The sequence below is a fragment of the Schistocerca serialis genome, chromosome 1 (assembly GCF_023864345.2).
Source record: "Schistocerca serialis cubense isolate TAMUIC-IGC-003099 chromosome 1, iqSchSeri2.2, whole genome shotgun sequence".
Lineage (NCBI taxonomy): Eukaryota > Metazoa > Arthropoda > Insecta > Orthoptera > Acrididae > Schistocerca > Schistocerca serialis.
Genome location: NC_064638.1, coordinates 279,733,024 through 279,755,560, shown reverse-complemented (window position 1 = coordinate 279,755,560; position 22,537 = coordinate 279,733,024). Strand labels below are relative to the sequence as shown.

General features: G+C 46.0%; 1 protein-coding gene across 1 annotated transcript in view; it reads right to left on the bottom strand.

The window, feature by feature from the left end:
• Positions 1–22,537, bottom strand: part of LOC126466081 (uncharacterized) — a 309,668-nt gene that overhangs the window by 248,183 nt on the left and 38,948 nt on the right. Inside the window, exons 6-9 of the mRNA XM_050096360.1 lie at positions 16,565–16,766; positions 9,532–9,784; positions 8,793–8,985; positions 513–653 (exon numbers count right to left, since the gene is read on the bottom strand). Of these exons, the coding sequence (XP_049952317.1) occupies positions 513–653; positions 8,793–8,985; positions 9,532–9,784; positions 16,565–16,766 (789 nt within the window). The remainder of the gene's footprint in view (positions 1–512; positions 654–8,792; positions 8,986–9,531; positions 9,785–16,564; positions 16,767–22,537) is intronic.

The following is a 22,537-nucleotide window of genomic DNA, read 5'->3' as shown; positions in this document are numbered from 1 at the left end:
TGAAACGTTTCGAAAACTGCAGCGATTAGTGTTGGGTCCGTGATTTTCGGCGTCGCTAACTGTCGTGATGACAATGAACATCTATGTGTGGGCGCGACAGGAAAAGACGACACATGCAACACAAGTCTGTGTACAGAAAAGCATAAAAAATAAAGAAATTTTTGGCGGGAAGTGGCAACAAACGGTCTACTCACAGAGCAGTAAACTGGCGATGATAAACAACAACATTTTTGTGATACTGCTTAAGTTAATGCAAAAGACTGTGAGAAAAGCTGGAATAAATCGTGAACATTAAGGTCCACTCCCGAACAAGACAGTCTTAAAAATCGTAGCTAATTCTTTAGGGGTACAAGTAAAAACTTAAATGTCATTGACACACAAAAAGGCAGTATTAGAGCATGGAAGTAGGGTAAAGCAGTTCCACGATCACATTTACAAATGAAAGGCAGTTGCGTGCTTGGTTTTGTTCGGTGGAATGTACAGTGTACGTATTGTGAGGAGCAAGTACTCACCCTTCAGTTAGAGGGCTGCTGACAGATCTGGTGAGGACGGTGAAGTGATGGGCGAGCGGCAGCATGGCCTTGAGGTCGACCGACTGGTTCTCCGTGCCCAGGTTCACCGCCACCAGCAGACTGTCCTCGCCAGCCAGGGTCCTGTCGACACAAACAGCGAACCGATCAGTCTGATCCACGAGCAGCTACAGCCAAAAGTCGTGACGACTCCCACTTGCTTAGCCGATGTTGCTAGCGGGCGCCTGTGCGATGTGACGCTCGACTCGGAAGTAAGCTGGTTCGAATCTTTCGGTAGGAATCGTGTATCTGTCTGTCTTCTTCGTATCTGTCTTCTTCGTGGACCTTAGCCATGTACGCAGTGGCCTTCCATGCGCGCGTCCCCCAGCCCAAAAGTCGTTCAGATAGCTCTGATCGCTATGGGACTTAACTTCTAAGGTCATCAGTCCCCTAGAACTTAGAACTACTTAAACCTAACTAACCTAAGGACATCACACACATCCATGCCGGAGGCAGGAATCGAACCTGCTACCGTAGCGGTCGCGCGGTTGCAGACTGTAGTCCCTAGAACCGCTCGGCCACATCTGCCGGCTGCTCAAAAGATTTCCACATTCAATTACATTGCGGCGTACATTGCAACAACGTTAAAATTCAGTATCCATTAACGGGCCGGCCGCGTTGGCCGAGCGGTTCTAGGCGCTTCAGTCCCGAATCGCGTGACTGCTACGGTCGCAGGTTCCAATCCTTCCTCGGGCATGGATGGGTGTGATGTCCTTAGGTTAGTTAGGTTTACGTAGTTCTAAGTTCTAGGGGACTGATGACCTCAGATGTTAAGTCCCATAGTGCTCAGAGCCATTTTAATCATTAACGGGATGGACTGCAGTATGGCGCAACCTTCATCAGTCTTACCCCCCGACATCAGCACGATCGACGTGGTATCACGTCGTCTCTGGAAAATTTGCCACTAACCAGCGTTTACATGCAACTGCTTTCATGGACACTCCTTCATTCTGCACCTGTCTCTCGGTGAACGATGCCGCCCATCGCCTGACCTGCGTCGGTTTTTGTGAAGTCTGGACGCTGGGGTGGCAAATGGTAATCTGTGTCCTCCTTGCTCCTCGATGCGTGGTCTACTCATACGCTTTAATTCGCAGGGAGGACGTGTGTTTCGCTGCAGCCAAGACTCATGCGATAGTATGGGTCAGAGGATGGATTGTTGCCTACCTTTATGACGACCGGGTAAAATCGCGGCTCGATCTTTGTTTCCTCCTACAGAATGCACATACCGTGATTGAAAGACGTCTACGCTACGACTCCTATTTCGCTGATTACCTCCGTGAGGTTTTACACGATCCCTCGCTCAGCTGGAATGTGCCTGGCGGAGTTGGCCCGACTGCTGTCGCTAACACCCCCCCCCCCCCCCCCCCACACGTTACTTCAAACCCCCTTGTCCCCTACCCACCACCCTACCACTCCTGTGACACACTACAGTTTCATGACTACAACGGAGTGTCTTCGTCCTTGGGTTTTACTTTTCACATATAACAGTCATCTACACACAACAATTAGAACAGAGGGAAGGTGCAGTGCCAGAAGACAGTAGCGAAATGCAGAACGACCTGCATAGGATAGACCACTGCACAAGCTGGGACAGAGAAAGGGTATCGGCCGTGCACTTAAACGAAGTAACCCTCCTTGCATCCCCTTTAACCATTTAGCGAAATCGTGGTTGAGCGAACAAGAATTTGAACGACTGTCTTACCGAATACGTGCCCAGTATTAAAACACTGCGCCCTATCACTCAGTGATAACGAAAAAAATTCAAGCGTTTCAGAAACCGATAACGAACATGAGTTCGTTCCTTACGCAGGCCCAGATCCAGGGTTTGGTTCTAGTAACACTGTTGATAGTGTCTCTGCTCCACTCTTCCCCCTCACACAAATTTAACTTACCGTGATGCTCACCTTAGATATATAAGAGTTCAATAATAATAATAATAATAATAAAATATATAAATCATTTTAATAGAATAATAATAATATATTGGCATCAGTACGTCGTTTTGGAGAAGACATTGTAAACAGAGAAATGAACCTCCTGAAATGAATTCTCACCAAAAATTTGAGAAGCGAAAGTGGATGCAGTTGATTTAAGAACTGTCATAGCAACAGTCTCCCACAATTTTCGCAATGTCATAATTTACACAACTTAAGACTGAAGTGAGCTTTCACCATAACCAGTGAAAGGTCCTGGAAGATTCAAGCTGCATGCTGGACAGGGAATCGGACCTAGGACCTTCTCATTTTGCCATAAAGTGGCCTACATATTAATCTATCCAGGCATGACAAACGATCCACCCTCACAACTTTACTTACTGTGCCGCGTGTGTGGGTTGCCCGCGAAAGGAATCGGTCGCATGTTTCTAGTCCCGGTCCGGGACACAGTTGTACATCTACATCTACATCTACATTTATACTCCGCAAGCCACCCAATGGTGTGTGGCGGAGGGCACTTTACGTGCCACTGTCATTACCTCCCTTTCCTGTTCCAGTCGCGTATGGTTCGCGGGAAGAACGACTGTCTGAAAGCCTCCGTGCGCGCTCTACTCTCTCTAATTTTACATTCGTGATCTCCTCGGGAGGTATAAGTAGGTGGAAGCAATATATTCGATACCTCATCCAGATACGCACCCTCTCGAAACCTGGCGAGCAAGCTACAACGCGATGCAGAGCGCCTCTCTTGCAGAGTCTGCCACTTGAGTTTATCAAACATCTCCGTAACGCTATCACGGTTACCAAATAACCCTCTGACGAAACGCGCTGCTCTTCTTTGGATTTTCTCTATCTCCTCCGTCAAACCGATCTGGTACGGATCCCACACTGATGAGCAATACTCAAGTATAGGTCGAACGAATGTTTTGTAAGCCACCTCCTTTGTTGATGGACCACATTTTCTAAGCACTCTCCCAATGAATCTCAACCTGGTACCCGCCTTACCAACAATTAATTTTATATGATTCCACTTCAAATCGTGCCGCACGCATACTCCCAGATATTTTGCAGAAGTAACTGCTACCAGTGTTTGTTCCGCTATCATATAATCATACAATAAAGGATCCTTCTTTCTATGTATTCACAATACATTACATTTGTCTATGTTAAGGGACAGTTGCCACTCCCTGCACCAAGTGCCTATCCGCTGCAGATCTTCCTGCATTTCGCTACAATTTTCTAATGCTGCAACTTCTCTGCATACTACAGCATCATCCGCGAAAAGCCGCATGGAACTTCCGACACTATCTACCAGGTCATTTATATATATTGTGAAAAGCAATGGTCCCATAACACTCCCCTGTGGCACGCCAGAGGTTACTTTAACGTCTGTAGACGTCTCTCCATTGATAACAACATGCTGTGTTCTGTTTGCTAAAAACTCTTCAATCCAGCCACACATCTGGTCTGATATTCCGTAGGCTCTTACTTTGTTTATCATGCGACAGTGCGGAACTGTATCGAACGCCTTCCGGAAGTCAAGAAAAATAGCATCTACCTGGGAGCCTGTATCTAATATTTTCTGGGTCTCATGAACAAATAAAGCGAGTTGGGTCTCACACGATCGCTGTTTCCGGAATCCATGTTGATTCCTACATAGTAGATTCTGGGTTTCCAAAAACGACATGATACTCGAGCAAAAAACATGTTCTAAAATTCTACAACAAATCGACGTCAGAGATATAGGTATATAGTTTTGCGCATCTGCTCGAAGGAAGTTTCAGATCAGCGCACAATCCGCTATAGAGTGAAAATGTATTCCGGACCATTAACAGTGTCTGACTAAGCACTGTGGCTGTGAACACAGGTCTGCAGACTGGCTATGGAATCGTGTAAATGAGGACAATGCTGTATCTTAAGAGGGACGTTCGTGAAAAACACACACTATTCGAAAGATGTGAAAGATCCATCAACTCCACAGTTTTGAAGATTTGAAGATACTGCATTGAATTTTTGTACCATTCTTTACATGATGTAGCAGCCCACTCGTTGCTTGTCTGATTTTTGCATGTGTTCGCCCCCGACAAACAACTTACAGAGAAACTGCGAGTGGAATTGTGCGCAAAAATGGATAACGCTAGATTTAAATGTGGCCCTGTCACCCCTAATTAATCTGCGGTGGGAGCGTTGACGATAAATCACAACTGTTTTTTACTTCGAAACATGAACGATCACGAACACTTAGGGCGTTCAATGACATCAAACACAAACACAAAAATAAAATAAAGCAAAAGGTTGAAATCAGGATCAACTACTGAAAGTAAAGGCTCTACTGAATCACAATAATGTTATTATAACCTTCAGGTCAATGCTGAATAAAACACAATGAACAATTTACAAATTATCCTCCTGACTGGCATTGGCAGTGAACTGTGTTAAAATTGGTCGAAAACGCGATCTCTTACAACTTGGATGACCGACTGACATCGAAACAAAACGTAAAATACGAAGAACCACTACACCCCAAAGTACCGTGTAACCTCTGTGGAAACAGCAAGTGATCCAACTATTTAACATTACTCCTAACACAGGCCGAAGCGGGACCGATCTCACCGTAATGTTCCTGTTGCAGCGGCGGTCTCCGACGGCGATGGCGCGGCTGTGCGGTTGGCGTGTGGCGTCTCGGAAAGTACACTCCTACACTACTCGGACAACAGACCGCTGTCCATAAACTTCTCTATTTGCAACGGTCTTCGCGGCAGCAAAGAGCTGGCTCGGCTAACGTCCACTCAAAACGAAAGACCAAGACGGGAGACGTCTTGGCTAACGTCCTCTCAGTACGAGAGCCCAGAACGGAAGACCTCTACCGAGAGTCCAGCAAGATCACTCTTCACCTTTGTTTTCTCCCCTCAACTTTTACCGAGGGAATCACATGACTAGAAACTCTCAAAATACCCAGTTTGCCATTGCTGACCAATGTACGGCCTGGGAACAAAACTCTTTTCCGCCATTCTTTTATTTCTACAAAATTTCACAAGTAAACTCCGCCCTCGCCGGCTGGGAAGAACCACAGCTGTGGGCAATAACACGTTTACTGGAGGTTTTCTCCCAAGAGACCACTCGAAATTTTCCCGGCAAGATTCCCCGTCGTAGCGAACACAGATTCTTCCATTGAAAGTTTGTTATTCGGAACTCCTGCCCCACTTGAGTTACTCGAAGGCGTAAAATTAGTCGGACATAGGCGAGAGCACGCACAGGAAAGCCCGTACAGCTATCCACTGCTCTGTTTTGGTAAACACTTGAACACCTGCAGCCGCACGTCCTTCAGAGGTTGGCGACCACTGTGGCCTCTCTAAACGGATCACAGAAATCCCCCAATTCACCATTCATACCGTTAGGCTGTGGCCTTCGGTGGCTAGGCGGGGAGGTAACCGAGCTCTATCTCGCGTATTGCCTTTCCGCAAAATCTTATAATTTCAAAATCGCGCAATTCTCGAGTGGCGATGCGTTTCCACATAGATTTCCTACACCGTAATTTAGAGTATTGCTCCAACAAAACCTAAAGTGTCACGTTAAATGGACTCATGTAAGGTGCAAGGCCGTTGCCACTTTACAATGAAATTATAACATTTACTGTTGAGTTCCTTGGATTATTTATGTTTCACTTTCCATGGAATTTAAATAAATTATTTTCAATAAACAATATATGCATCATTTTTCATAAACTATTCAAGATAATTCTACAAAACTTCCTCTGTGTAGCCTCTTTGCATATAACAAGCAGCTCTCATGAGGTGATTTTTAAAAAAAATATCTAAGGTGTGTGCTGGCTTGTTGTGTAGGAGAGGTCATTAGAAAAAATAATAAAAAAACACCTCTTATAACCAAGGCCAGACAAATACAGAGAAATACTGGTTATTCAGAACTGAATTAGCAGTACTGGTTTTAACAGACCAGTTTTTCCCGTCCCTACTTGCCATTACGTTAACTGATGAAAGTGGCGATAAGAAGGACATCAAACTTGTGGTTAACCGGATAAGTATTAAGAAAGAGAAATGAAATGTGCATATGGCATTTGTGCCTGGGATCCGCCTTCTGGGCAAAAGACAAACGACTGGTGCAAGTCATTTTAGTTGGTGCAATTTTGGCGACTCACGTGTCGTTGATAACGATATGACGACGATCTAGTTCTGATTGGAGAAAATCCCCGACTCGGCTGAGAATCGAATCCGAAGACCATAATCTGCTGACACTTACAAAGAGAGAGAGAGAGAGAGAGAGAGAGAGAGAGAGAGAGAGAGAGAGGGAATTTTTAAAGTGAAATTGAGCCAGAGAGTGAGGCATTAAATGTGCTGGCGTAAGCTGGCACCAGTATACCATGCAACATAGAGGTTACGAGAAGATGGATACAGGCCAATGACAGAACTGCAGGAAATGCGCCACCAATGCCCTCTCGGCCGCTAGAATTTAGATCGCAGCTGCAGACCAGAGGGCCAGTCTCTCGCAGTCTGTTGCACCGAGTGAGTTCGAGTCTGCCATCCACGAGTCAATGAGCCAGAGTTGCAGTCACAGCCTCTAGCACAGAATCAGGCAGCATGTAGCGACCAGAATAGTGTACATAGCGGACTTTGTACTTCACCAACAGTGAGGCTAATGTGAACTACACTCCTGGAAATGGAAAAAAGAACACATTGACACCGGTGTGTCAGACCCACCATACTTGCTCCGGACACTGCGAAAGGGCTGTACAAGCAATGATCACACGCACGGCACAGCGGACACACCAGGAACCGCGGTGTTGGCCGTCGAATGGCGCTAGCTGCGCAGCATTTGTGCACCGCCGCCGTCAGTGTCAGCCAGTTTGCCGTGGCATACGGAGCTCCATCGCAGTCTTTAACACTGGTAGCATGCCGCGACAGCGTGGACGTGAACCGTATGTGCAGTTGACGGACTTTGAGCGAGGGCGTATAGTGGGCATGCGGGAGGCCGGGTGGACGTACCGCCGAATTGCTCAACACGTGGGGCGTGAGGTCTCCACAGTACATCGATGTTGTCGCCAGTGGTCGGCGGAAGGTGCACGTGCCCGTCGACCTGGGACCGGACCGCAGCGACGCACGGATGCACGCCAAGACCGTAGGATCCTACGCAGTGCCGTAGGGGACCGCACCGCCACTTCCCAGCAAATTAGGGACACTGTTGCTCCTGGGGTATCGGCGAGGACCATTCGCAACCGTCTCCATGAAGCTGGGCTACGGTCCCGCACACCGTTAGGCCGTCTTCCGCTCACGCCCCAACATCGTGCAGCCCGCCTCCAGTGGTGTCGCGGCAGGCGTGAATGGAGGGACGAATGGAGACGTGTCGTCTTCAGCGATGAGAGTCGCTTCTGCCTTGGTGCCAATGATGGTCGTATGCGTGTTTGGCGCCGTGCAGGTGAGCGCCACAATCAGGACTGCATACGACCGAGGCACACAGGGCCAACACCCGGCATCATGGTGTGGGGAGCGATCTCCTACACTGGCCGTACACCACTGGTGATCGTCGAGGGGACACTGAATAGTGCACGGTACATCCAAACCGTCATCGAACCCATCGTTCTACCATTCCTAGACCGGCAAGGGAACTTATTGTTCCAACAGGACAATGCACGTCCGCATGTATCCCGTGCCACCCAACGTGCTCTAGAAGGTGTAAGTCAACTACCCTGGCCAGCAAGATCTCCGGATCTGTCCCCCATTGAGCATGTTTGGGACTGGATGAAGCGTCGTCTCACGCGGTCTGCACGTCCAGCACGAACGCTGGTCCAACTGAGACGCCAGGTGGAAATGGCATGGCAAGCCGTTCCACAGGACTACATCCAGCATCTCTACGATCGTCTCCATGGGAGAATAGCAGCCTGCATTGCTGCGAAAGGTGGATATACACTGTACTAGTGCCGACATTGTGCATGCTCTGTTGCCTGTGTCTATGTGCCTGTGGTTCTGTCAGTGTGATCATGTGATGTATCTGAGCCCAGGAATGTGTCAATAAAGTTTCCCCTTCCTGGGACAATGAATTCACGGTGTTCTTATTTCAATTTCCAGGAGTGTATTACAAAGAGCTTGTACCATAACGACTGCCTTAAGTTAAGTAATTTTCTATTTTTACGAATAAAGAACCTAGTTAATATACGTGTGCAGTTTGTGCTATAGAAAGAGGATTCCAGCCACCAAACAACATCCTCTCTTGTCCCCCTTGGTACAAGCCTACAGAGATAACGAGGTGATAGAAAAGTAATACTGTGCGTGAAGTGTACCTGGTGAAAGCAAAGACACTGCCCAAGGCGAACGTCTCGGTGGCGCGCCTCTGCGCCACCCTCTGTTTGCGGGCGGCGGCCAGCTTCTGGTAGACCTTGAAGTGGCTTCGCTCGGTCGCTTTCTGCGCCTCCAGGTTCAGAGTCTCGTAGTTCTCATGCACCGGCAGCCACGTCGTGTCGTTGCTCGAGAAGCCTGCACTCACGCAAAGTGATGAGCCTGTTTAATACCGCATTGGTCCACCATTCGAATGCAATACAGCAGCGATTTTTGAGTTGGCTTCCACCTTCACCAGCTGTAATGTTTCAGAATTTTATCAGAACGAAGTTTATAGGTGTCCCGGGTTGGTGTTGGGAGCGGCGCAACAGAGGATGTGGAACGATGGCATTTTAGAGAACGTAATCACATATTGCGATTTGATAATCGCTCTATGCTGCTTGACTGATTTGAAAAACTCACTTGATGCTAGAATGCCTTTGTTGTGATTTCTATTAAGATCATCAAATATGGCTGCTCCTCCATCATTGAATTTTGAGTGCCTACAGGTCCTAGTTGTACAATAAGCAAAAATGAACATTGAAAATTACTAATGAGATCACAAAAGTGGCGGATCGATGTGGCACCGATCCGCCACTGGCCTGATAAATAACTGTTAAATAATTTCATTGAGTACTGTGCCATCGCGATCGGGTTCCTAAACAAGTATGCACGGTGCGGGAAGGGCACACAGGCATTACGGACCTGCGCTCGTCGTGTTGTCCCATTGAAAGGGCGTCCTGCAGGGATCCCTGGACCTGCCCAAAGTGACGCCATCGTGGCAGCCCTGCGGGTCGTGTGCCACGTCGCACGTCATGTTGTAGTTGTCCTCCATGCCGATCTCCTCTCCGTTGTAGGTGACGGCGGTTCCCGGCAGCAGTGTCACCAGCATGTTCATTCCGTCCACCAGCTCTGGGCTGTACCGGCTGGCCACCCGCGGCTGGTCGTGATTTCCAATCTGAAACCATTATAAACACCGGTGCTTTTTCTATTGCGACTTTGTTCACAGGCTGACAGTGCATTACGTTACTAACAAAGTCTGTTTCCTTAGTTACATGGTCAGAGCATCTGTTCGAAAATGTTCAAATGTGTGTGAATTCCTAAGGGACCAAACTGCTGAGGTCATCGGTCCCTAGACTTACATTTCTCTTCCTTGTAATGACTGGGTGTTGTGTGATGTCCTTAGGTTAGTTAGGTTTACGTAGTTCTAAGTTCTAGGGGACTGATGTCCATAGATGTTAAGTCCCATAGTGCTCAGAGCCTAGACTAACACACTACGTAAACTGACTTATGATAAGAACAACACACACACCTATGCCCGAGGGAGACTCGAACCTCCGCGGGAGGGGCCGCACAATCCGTGACATAGCGCCTCTAACCTCACGGCCACTCCGCATCTGACTAACATGCCGAGAACTTGTGTTCAATTTCTGGTAATGCCATGTATTTTTCCTAGGTGGGAGGACTGAAACAGGGTCCTTTCGGCCTCTCTGGCAGTTTCAGTTAATGTTCCAGTAAAAAATTCAGCTATTTTTATGTACGTGATTAATCCTAGAACTTATAGAGAAATTAATCTAAATAACTTGTAATAATAAGTACGATACATACGAGGGGTAGCCATAAGGCTAGGTTATCACCTCTAAAACACAAGCAGCAGTAATGAAACTTGATGATGGGGCTATTCGCTCTTGAATGTTCACCCGTAATTGTGACACATTTTTCCCAAGATGAATGAGTTAGCGAACACACTGGCTGCTATTCACGAAACGTTCACTTCATAAATGACCTCATCGTCATTCTGTAAATTCCAGTCACTTAACGGTGTCTTCATCAGCGGAAAGAGGAAGCAGTCATTTTGTTTGTCATGTCAAGAGAATTCGAGAGCGAGAAAAATTTGATAACGTAAATAAGCAGCAGACTAAAGACCTCGCCGCAGTGATAACACCGGTTTCCGCCAGATCACCAAAGTTAAGCACTGTTGGGCTTAGCATGCATCTTCATGGGTGACCATCCGGGTCCGCCGACCGCTGTTGGCAAGTGGGGTGCAGTCTGTCCTTGTCAGACCAATTGAGCAGTTACGTTATCGAGAAGTAGTGGCTCCGGTCACAAAAGCTGACAACGGCCACATGCCCCCTCCACATCTGTATCCAGAAGCGCCTATCGGCTGAGGATGACACAGTGGTCGGTTGGTGCCGTTGGGCCTTCAGAAGCCTATTCAGATGGAGTTAAGTTTAGTTTGTAAATAAGCAGCATGCGTAATTGTGTTCTGTCCAGAATGAGCCAGGACACTGTTGTAGAAAGGAAACACCTACAACATACAGCTGCCCAGGAAAGTTCTTTACATTCTCCGATAATCTCATTCAGATATCGTCCAACCATTTCAGTAATATGCTCCTATGATGGTTAGCCCTTTAAGAGTATCGTTACGCCACGGAACAGAAAAAGAGAAATGTGGCAGAGGTGGTGACATAGCTGCGCACCAGAAAGAAACGGTCAACACTGTAAACCCCATAGGCATGAGCCACGTTCCTACACTGGCACCAATCACCAGGGGTAACTTATACGTTCAGCAAAACGTCCACTGAGAGAGGGAGACATCTTAGCTCTTGTTACATGGAGCAGCAAGCTATACCTATCAGTAACTTGAGAGTGGAGTTAAGAGCCTGTAACAAACTGTTTAGCAAACACGATGGAACGAGGAGCTCTGACTACGAGTAAAGAATTGGGCTACATTCGGTAATAATGAACAGAGCATCACTGCATTGCCTTCTTCTCGTCTTCATAAATACCTCAGTTCTCCAGCTCTGAATTCAGCTGATCTAATGATGGCATTCGTACTGAAGCTCTTGATTAAATAATAATTACGGTGTAGTGACATCCATCTACTAGATTTCTCGGCACTTCTCATGAACATACTGCTTGCGTTTCCCGAGATAACAAGATGCAGATAATCATGACCTGCCTTTGTGGACATTTGTCGCCTGTCACATCGCTGGTGGGGAGATTGAGGATCTTCCAGCATCAGTACATATCAACGTGTGTATCGCAGTAAAACCACCGTCACTGCTGGGTGAGAAGGCCAAGTATTTCCTCCGTTCTTGATCATCACTGCAGGCACTTCCGGTTGCAGGACCTCCTACCTGTCTGGTGTAGCCAGGATCAGCCAAGTGCACGACTTGGAACAGTGCAGTATATCCTGGTGTCATCATCACAGCTGTAAGCCAGGGTCAGCCGCGGTGTGGCAAACTTCGCGCGCGCAACATGTGCTGGCCGCATCGGGACAACTCCCTGTGTTCTGCAGAATCGTGGTGTCAGCGCTGTTTACTCTTCCTGTTCGTAACTCATATGAAGGACGTTCACTGTGAAATCGTCCAAAAAGGCTTCGTCCACATCTGAAATTTTAGATCTGTCGGAAACTGAACGAATTGTTCAAACGATCGATTTTCCCAACTGAATGCAGCGCTTAATAATAATAACAAATGTAAAGATCTTTTCTAGCAAGCCAGCCGCTGAATATTAAGACGAAGGGCTCCACCAGAGATTCTACTAGGCTGATTTCACGTAAATAATATATTTAAACTGTACACAGATAAAGGACAGAGAGAGAGAGAGAGAGAGAGAGAGAGAGAGAGAGAGAGAATCCTCCATTAGCATAATTGTTTCTCTGTCTTTTCACGGATCAGCCTAACTAGAAAACACGAAGCCCTGACTTTATTGTACCGATTTATGTGTGAAAGGGAAACAGCGATAAAGGCGACAGATACACTTCTGTACAGACAAAACATTACACCAAGTTAGCGGCAAGCTGCATTCACATAGACTTTCATCATTTACAAAAGCAGAGTAGAATTCATTATAACTGGTCCAGTGGCTGTTTGCACGAAAAAAGGCAGTCTAGTGATCTATCATCACCGTACCTTATAATCAATAGAGTCACAGAAGAGAGGAATGAGAATTCTCAGTTCTCATAAGCGACAGACACTGCTTATTTGCTATGAAATGACGTTACAGTACCATGCACAAATAATTTAAGCATGAACCTGATTATGAAAGAGTAAAATATTACAATGTTTCACAGATGGGATTCACTGTTCTCTACATCAAGAAGCACTATATGCTAAATTTGCTGCTTGGAGCACTTGAGGAAATTGGTGGTAGTACAACTTTTGAAGTCGTACCCATTATTCGATTGCCAGTTTCAACAGTTTTCAATGGAAATGAACGAAGAATATGGAGACTTCATATATAACGACAAAGTATATTGGTTAAGTCAAAGGGCATGCCAGAAACAATTTAAAACTCGCTGTTGTTGAATTTATGTAGGAAAAAGGTGCGCAGTAACTAAAATTACAACTTCTGGAATGGATTGCAGACTTCGCATTTTAAGTCTACTTGGCTGTACACTGCTCACAGTAAGAAATTGCAAGGTAGCTTCATTTTTATGTGGTGGGGATGTATTTAAAAAGAAAATTGCGTTGTGGAAGGGACACATTCTGACGAAGATAATCCAGTTCCATAAACTCACTGGCGCTGAAGAAAGCACGACGTTTAAGGAATGCATTGTGGTCTTGCAAGAATTACAAGGAAAGTTTTATATAAGTTTTGAGGATACTATCAGTCCTACATCTGTTTCAAGCTGTTTCCAAGACTGTTTTCCGATTCACTTGTAACCGCCCCTGTGCGTGTGCAAACGTAACTGACTGACCTGCAGGGTTATTCCAGTTGTAATGTTAATATCAAATCTTATTAGGTTAAAATTATCCAAGACGTCTACATTGCTTTCTTTAAATAGATCTTCCTAAAGTCTTCATAATGAGCTTGCAAAAGTGCCACAATATTTCGATCGACATATATGTGTGAAAAATCTCTTTTCCGTTATGAAACAAAGTAATCCATACCTGCTTGGGAACCTGAGTGTGGAACTCTATGAAATTGTCTGCATCTGTCCATACGCCGACATTTGTACCAGGTAAAAACTATATTATTTCGTCAGCGCTCCAGAAATAACTAATACTGAAAATTTGTTTTGTTTGTGACCTATGTTGTTGAGAATTTTGAAATGTAAAACCAAGTCGCATATAGTGCGCCTGCATTGCCATTTATATGTGGTGCATTCAATGTTTCCTTCCTCTTCTACCTCCTCGCGCTCAGACAGTGTGGCGCGGCGGTGAGAGAAATGTGCACCAAGGCCGAGCTCTATGGCACTCGGGCCTGAGCATGGCCTACGAAGCGAAAGTGTGACCACCCCTGCCCTAAGCGGTGTCAGTGCGTAGTGTCACACTACGTCTTCGCCTTCCACTCAGCAGCCTGCAATGCTTCGAGCGAACTGCTGGTGTAGCGGCCTTGGCTATCATCATACCAGCACAGTCGAACCGACAACTGGGGTCAGCAGAATTCCTCCGAATCACTTGCACAAAGATGATTATGATGAAGAGGCCCCATACTCCGAGGAGCGTAGGGGACGATGCGGGAGGCCCTCATCGCCTACTGGGCAAGGTCCTAGAGAAGGTGGTTTGCCATTGGTTTCCTCTGACCGTAATGGGGATGCATGATGATGAAGACGACACAACAACACCCAGTCATCTCGACGCAAATTTCAACCGGATAATCCGCGACCACAGGCTGGACGCAGCGTTCAAGACTTCTCCATCGCCCATCGGATTGCATTGCTGCCTTGGCCTCCACATTCTTCCGATGTCTCGCCTACCGGTATCGATGTCTAGTCGACGATTGCGGAACGACTAGCCCGGGATACACCACCCGCTACGGCATCAGATTAACTTTGGCAATACGTGGAAGCAGCATGGACTACTATACACCAACAACCCATCTAGAGCCTTATTGATTCAGTGTCGAGGTGTTCCATCATCTTCCTCACTTCACACGGGGCAGTATTTTCAATCACGTGATCTTTGTACTACATGTTACCTCCCAAAAGCCCGCATCTCGTGGTCGTGCGGTAGCGTTCTCGCTTCCCACGCCCGGGTTCCCGGGTTCGATTCCCGGCGGGGTCAGGGATTTTCTCTGCCTCGTGATGGCTGGGTGTTGTGTGATGTCCTTAGGTTAGTTAGGTTTAAGTAGTTCTAAGTTCTAGGGGACTGATGACCGTAGATGTTAAGTCCCATAGTGCTCAGAGCCATTTGAACCATTTGAACCTCCCAAATCAGTTTGGCTGTGGCATCTCCAGTGCTTATTCGTGTTGCATTTGGGATATTTCCGAAAAGAATGTGCAAAGGAAAATTTTTGGATTGCAGATAAATTTCCAGGAGGGGATAGTAAGGAGTACACGAGAACTCCGTATGTAAAATTAAATACTTATTTCTTTACAGTCGATGATTTGCACGTGCTGGGGTAATATTCGTCGTAAAAACAGGGGATTTTTCACATCATCTTGCATCCTTATTAACGCCGAATTTTTTCATTCAGAATGCCGTTTTAAAATTTCTATAGAGAAACAAACCAGCTTCACTTTCATAAGAAGTTCAGTCTCATCACACAGATAGGCAGCAAACCATGCGTACTGCATAATTTCATCAAATACTGGCGGCAATAGTTGTTGATGTGTAATGGACTGTAATTTGATGCAGACATCCCGGGATATGATTTCTTTTTCTCTTGTATTAGATAACAGCAGCCTTTTGATAAAATTCTTTACCTGACGATAAAAATAGGCATCGGAGGGTTGCATTAGCTGCCGAAGGCAAAACGAAACTAACGGGATACGGAGTCCCATACGCTTTAATTGACATCTCTTCTTGGAATGTTACTTGCAGGGTCCACGTGGACCCCGTAAGTACAATCCAATCCCGGAAATTTATTTGGAATCAGATTTTTTGCCTTTCCTTTTCAAGCCGTTTAAGAAAATATCAGCATGTAACACAACTTTGTACGAAATCAGTGATGATGAGCAGGCACGGTCTCCTTGTAGGAATGGTCTTCGTACTGACCAATGTAACCACCGCCATAGTAACTGCGGCATTTTACTATTATTAACTGAATGTTAATATCTTGTATCCTCTGTATCATTAAGATCGCTAAAACAATTTTTTTAAAATGTTAAATGCTATTTGTAACACTCGTGGTTGGTGATACGCTTTTCTTGTTATCATATTAGAATTCAACGCACTAAAAGCACAAGGATTAGCCGATGTCATAAAAAAAATATTTCGATGACTGGTCTGTGTAATTTGAGATATCTAGTTACTAACTAATTCCTTCCGTCCTGGTGGGAATAGCGTCATGGTATAAGTTCATCACGACACTGATAGTGTTCTGGAAACATCGTAATACACGACTGCTCAAAGCGCCCACGCCTGGTGGAGACTGGTCACAACTAGTCTCAAGGTGAGTACATGTCGGTCAGTGGTCCTGCATACATAATCCGTACCACTGGCATCAAATGACATGGCGGTGTACAGCTTGCATCATGTTCGTGCAGTATTTCTCAAACCATTATTATGCATTCTTCGGGCGATAAGGTGATACACAGTCTCTCGTAAAGTACATGCCATCGATAGGGTTCTGTAGATGAAAAAGATTTGTCATCAATGATTGTATAGCTGGATCGTGTACCGTTAGCGAGAACAGACAATACAAAAGTATAACGGGCTCATTTAGTCCAATGAGGACATCCACCACACTCTCTTTTCTTCATATATAGACTAATACTTAGGCAATCCACACTTTGCGTTAAACGGAAGTGAAGAATATGCTAACTTCGTCACAGGCATTCACTTACCACCCAGTTGGACCAGAGGCCCTGGTTGACAGTTACATCGAGCCAGTCATCCACGGCGCTCTTGAAGGTCGCTGCATCGGACTGGTTGTTGACGTCCGTGATGAAGACGAAGTTAAACGAGAAATGTGCCCCAGGACTGCTGTCATTGCCATAGTAGCGCACCACCTCTTCGTACGTTCCGTACGCCTCTGTCATCATTAACCTGCAAATAAAATCGTCCGCTGTATTCTACACCTCATTGCATTTACTCCTGTTGCAAAATCCGGTGTGAATGTTCCGAAGTTAAAGCATCTGTCCAGCAATCCTTCAAGAGGGCTGTTAATCGCTTTGCATCAATAATAACATTGTGATAACAATACTGAAAAGCGTAAACAAAACTGCAGTAACACATCTCTGTAGTTCGGAAAACACACCGATGAGCCGAAAAAAATGGTTCAAATGGCTCTGAGCACTATGGGACTTAACTGCTGTGGTCATCAGTCCCCTAGAACTTAGAACTACTTAAACCTAACTAACCTAAGGACATCACACACATCCATGCCCGAAGCAGGATTCGAACATGTGACCGTAGCGGTCGCGCGGTTCCGCACTGTAGCGCCTAGAACCGCTCAGCCACTACGGCCGGCTGAGCCGAAAGATTGTGACCACCTGCACAACACCGTGTTGGGCCACCAGTGGAAAGCAATATGGCGGCGATTCAGCGCGGCATGGTTTCGATAAGTGCTTTGTAGGTATGCGGAGGTATGTGGCGCCGAATGTCTTCGCACAGGTCACACAATTTCCGTAAATTACGCGGCCGTTCTTTGTGGGCGCGAAGCTTGCGCCCGGTACCGTCCCAAATGTGTTCCATCGGGTTCACATCCGACCAACAGGAGGGCCAAGACATCATCGTAAGTTCACTGACATGCTCCTCAAAGAACTATAGCAAGATTCTGGTCTGTGAGACGGACTGTTATCCTGGTGGAATATAAAACTGCCGTCGGGAAAGACAAGAAGTCTTCGATTTCAACTTTATTTAAATTCCTTAAAGCGTTTATTAATGGACTTGGTAACAGGCTTGTGTGGATTGTGGTATTCATACTGCAAATATTTACAGACCTTGTGTTGACACTCACTGTTTATTATTTAGTTCAGGTACTGTCGGTGCAGCCTCAGCAGGTCAGGCTTGAAAATGAACCTGTAAGGTTCGAAACTAGTCGCCTAATAAATTCTGCAACTATTGACACAGCCATTATTAAACGCTTTAAGGAAGATAAGAAGCATCAAGGATACAGAGGGCCGCAACAGTATTTGTATAGGCTACAGGCATTTAGTGCCTTTGTCTACTACCAAAGATCCCATCAAAACCAAGGTGAATGTCTCCCATAGCATAATACGCTGAGGTGGCAAAAGCCATGGGATACGTCCTAATATGGTGTCGGTTCTACTTTTCCCCGAAGTAGCGTAGAAACTTGACTTTGCATGGACTCAACAAGTCATTGGAAGTCCCCTGACCCATGCTGCCTCTATGCCCGTCCATAATTGCGAAAGTGTAGTCGGTACAGGGTTTTGTGTACGAACTGATCGCACGATTATGTCCTATTAATGTTCGGTGAGATTGATTTCAGGCTATGTGGGTGACCCAATCATTCTTTCTAACTGCCCAGAATGTCCTTCAAACCAATCGCGAGCAAATGTGGCCTTGTAACATGGTGCATTATCATCCATAAAAATTCTTTAGTTGTGTGGGAACATGAAGTCCATGAATGCCTGCAAATAGTCTACAAGTAGTCGAACATAGCCATTTCCAGTCAACAATAGGTTCAGTTGTAGCAGAGGACCAAATCCATTCCACGTAAAGACAGCGTTATGGAGCCACCACCAAACTTCGCATAGCCTTGTTGCTAATTTAGGTCCATGGCTTCCTTCGGTCTGTGCCGCACTCGAACCCTACCATCAGCACTTACCAACTGAAATCGGGACTCACCTGATCAGACCGAGGTTTTCCAGTCGTCTAGGGTCCAGCAGACACGGTCACGAGCTCAGGAGAGACGCTGCAGGCGTGGTCGTGCTGTTAGCAAAGGCACTCGCGTCTGTCGACTGCTGCCATAGCCCATTAACGCCAAGTTTCGCCGCACTGCATTAACTGACACTTTCGCCGTACGTCCCACACTGATTTCTGCGGTTACTTAACGCAGTGTTGCTCGTCTGTTAGCGCTGACAACTCTGCGCAAACGCCGCTGCTGTTGGTCGTTAAGTGAAGGCCGTCGGCCACCGTGTTGCCAATGGTGGGAGGCAATGCCTGAATTTTGTATTCTCGGCACACTCTTGACACTGTGGATCGCGCAATACTGAATTCCCTAACGATTTCCGAAAAGGGATGTCCCATGTCTCTAGCCCCTAATACCGTTCCGCGTTCGAAGTCTACTAATCTTAGTTGTGTGGCCATAATGAAGTAGCCTTTTCACGTGGATCAACTGAGTACAAATGACAAATCATAATGCACCACCCTTTTGTACCTTGTGTACGCGATGCTACCGCCTTCGGTATCTGCACATATCACTATCACGTTAGTGTACTGCTTCGCAGGACTGCGTCTCTGCGTGGAGAATGTTTCCAGCAGCCAGTAGCCTTGATGACAGGGTATCCTAACAGGATCATATACGTGGAGTAACAGTAAAACTGAACCTTCCTAGCAGATTAAAATTGTGTGCTGGACCGAGACTCGAACTCGGGACCTTTGCCGTTCGCGGGCAAGTGCTCTACCATCTGAGATACCCAAGCACGATTCACGCCCCGTCCTCATAGCTTTTGGAAGGTAGGAGACGAGGTACTGGCGGAAGGAGATAGAGTGCTGGTGCAGGAGTAACAAATCAGTCAACAACAGCAGTGAATCTAATCACTTACAGTACATGTTTAAGTGCGAGCTTTCCATTAACCGGAATCCACCTCTTAATCCACATAATACCCAAATTACGCCTAGCACTGTTTTCGGGTACCTAGTCGTTTCCCACGACGACGGATGACTATTTACGGCACAGATCGAAACAATACCTCAAAAGATAGCTAAAATATCGCAACTGTCGCAACAACTGTGGTTAATTTCATTATAATCATAAAATTAAACGTGAAATAAATATGATTATTTATAAAACCTGAACTGCGTTGTGCTGCCTGGAGACTTACCGAATTAAATCATAAAATCAAATGTGAAATAAATATGATTATTTTTAAAACCTGAACGGTGTTCAGCGTTTAACCCCACGTGGGGGAAGAGGTCACTAGAGACGTAGTACAAGCTCGGATTGGGGATGGATGGGGAAAGAAATGAGCTGTGATCTTTGAAAGGAACCATCCAGACGATCGCCTTGCGTGACTAGTAGAGATTCATGAAACCTGAATGTGGGTGAAAGTAGGGGTTTCTTTATTGTGCCTATTATTGTGCCGCTTTCTTCTGTAATATGTGTAATCCAAACTTGAGGTCACGCAAATTGATCTGTATTCAGGTTTTATACAAGATGGATACCGCCCTCGATGTAATAAAAATTAGATCCGTAATGTGTCGCACAAATCGAAGAATTTCAAAGAAACCACACATACATGAAAATTCTAAATTAGCTTACCATATTCATTTTGGTTTTTGTTTCGTTATTTAAATTTCATTTTAACTCATTCTAATTATCTACTTTTTCGATCTTTACTATTTGCTTTTGTGGTCTTCAGTCCGGTGACAGGTGTGACGCTCCACCTTAGCCTGTCCGGTGCAATCACGTACATCTCTGCGTAACTACTGCAACCAGCATCCATTTCATACTGCTTACAATAGTCAGCCCCTGGTCTCCCTCTACCATTTTTGCTCCCCACACTTCCCTCCATTACCAAACTGATGGTTCATTGATGCCTCAGGACATGTCCTGTCAAGCAGTCACTTCTTCCAGTCGAGCCTTAAATTAAATTTCTCCCCGAACTGTTTCAGTACCTAATTTGGCGTCCAATCCACCCATCTACTTTTCAGTACTCCGTTGTAGCACCAGAAAAAGGCTTCTACTCTCTACGTGTGTGGACTCTTTATTTACCACTTTACATTTCCGTACAAAGCTACAATTCAGATAAAAAACTTCCTAATATTTAAATTTTTATTCAATGTCAACAGATTTCTCCGTTTCAGAAACGGTCTTATTGCTGATGCCAGTCTATATTTTACATCCTCTCTACTTTGGCCATCATCACTTCTTTTGCTGCCCAAGTGACAAAATTCGTTTACAATAAATTTCATTTACTTCACGTCTATGGTCCCAAATTTTTATGTCATCAGACTACCGGTTTCGGTCTATAATTACCAGCTTCAGAGCTGTTTTATAAAAACATATCTTAATATACTGGAGCCATAGTGGCATCGTCAAATGCTGAACACAAAATCAGCTCCCGTGTCGCCAGACCTATATAAATAATAATATACACCAGAGTCATCTTGTCTGCACGTTATATAGGTTTGACTAAGCTGGGGCTGATTTTGTGTTTAGCATCTGACGATTCCACTATGGCTCCCGTATATTAGGACATGTTTTTTAAAACGGATCTGAAGATGACATTATAGACCGAAACCGGTAGTCTGATGACATAAAAATTTGTGGCTATAAACGCGAAGCAAAGGAAATTTATTCTGCTTTTGGGTCACTGTTCAATTCACGACCACGTCGCAACTTGTGAAAATTCACCTACAACTTCTAGTGTTTAACTTTCTGATATAATGTCTCGTCATTACTACGACCAACTGTCAAAACCACCTTAACCACCGTTTGCAGGGCAGGGTGCTGCGAGACGCGCAGTGAAAGAGTCAGTGAGGTCCTGAAGGTTACAGATTGTATTGTGGAGCCTTGTCGACTCCAGTGTTGTGGCCAGCAGCGCTGGGTTTCTCCGTTGACGATGCACGCTGCGGACAGCTCGATCGAGGTGGTCCGCGCCGGCCAGAGTGGCTGAGCTGTTCTCGGCGCTACAGTCTGGAACCGCGCGACCGCTACGATCGCTGGGTCGAATCCTGCCTCGGGCATGGATGTGTGTGATGTCCTTTGGTTAGTTAGGTCTAAGTAGTTCTAAGTTCTAGGGGACTGATGACCTCAGAATTTAAGTCCCATAGTGGTCAGAGCCATTTTTGAGGTGGTCCGCAGACTCTCCATTGGGTTTAAATCCGGGGAATCTAGTGACGAGGGGAGTACGATAAACTCACCGTGGTACGCTCTCTGAACCACGCACGTACACTGCAGGCTGGGTGACACGTTGCTTGTAGATGCTGTTGTGCCGAGGAAAAACAAACTGCATGAAGGGGTGGACATGACCCCCAATGATAAATGTGTACTTGTGTTCATCCATTGTGCCTTACATCGGTACTGGCCTGCACATTCCAGCCTCCGTCGTCGACGAAAAACAGTCACCATGACTGCATGACCCAGGCGCCTGCTGCGGAGGTCCATAGGCAGCAACATTTATTGAAAGGTAGTTGAGAAGACATTGTTGGTAGCTCGTTGGTTCATCTGAGCCCTCAGTTACTCAACAGTTGCACGTCTGTTCACCCGTACACATCTCCGCAGCCGGCGTTCACCCCTGTTATCCATAGCCCGCGGTACGCCATAGTTGCCACGGCGCCGGTTTTGAAAAGCGCCATTTTGCCGTGCACGGTATACTTTAATCACGCCGCTACGCAAGTGTTTATAAACTTACCCGCTTCAGAAATGCCTCCATGCTTGGCTCGAAAGCCAATGACGATGGACGTCAGAGAAATCGTTAAGTTTCCGTATTGCGACAACAACTGCAGGGCGTTACACCTCCTCCCGACACGCTCTATATATCCTCCACTGCTAGTGCTGCCACCAGTAGGTGTCAGTGGTTATTGCTCGTTGACGTCAAACATCAGTAATCGTCAAATTAATGTGGCTGGACTGTCTATAATTCCCTTGACGTTTCCTGATTGAATTCGACTTGTTGTTGTTGTGGTCT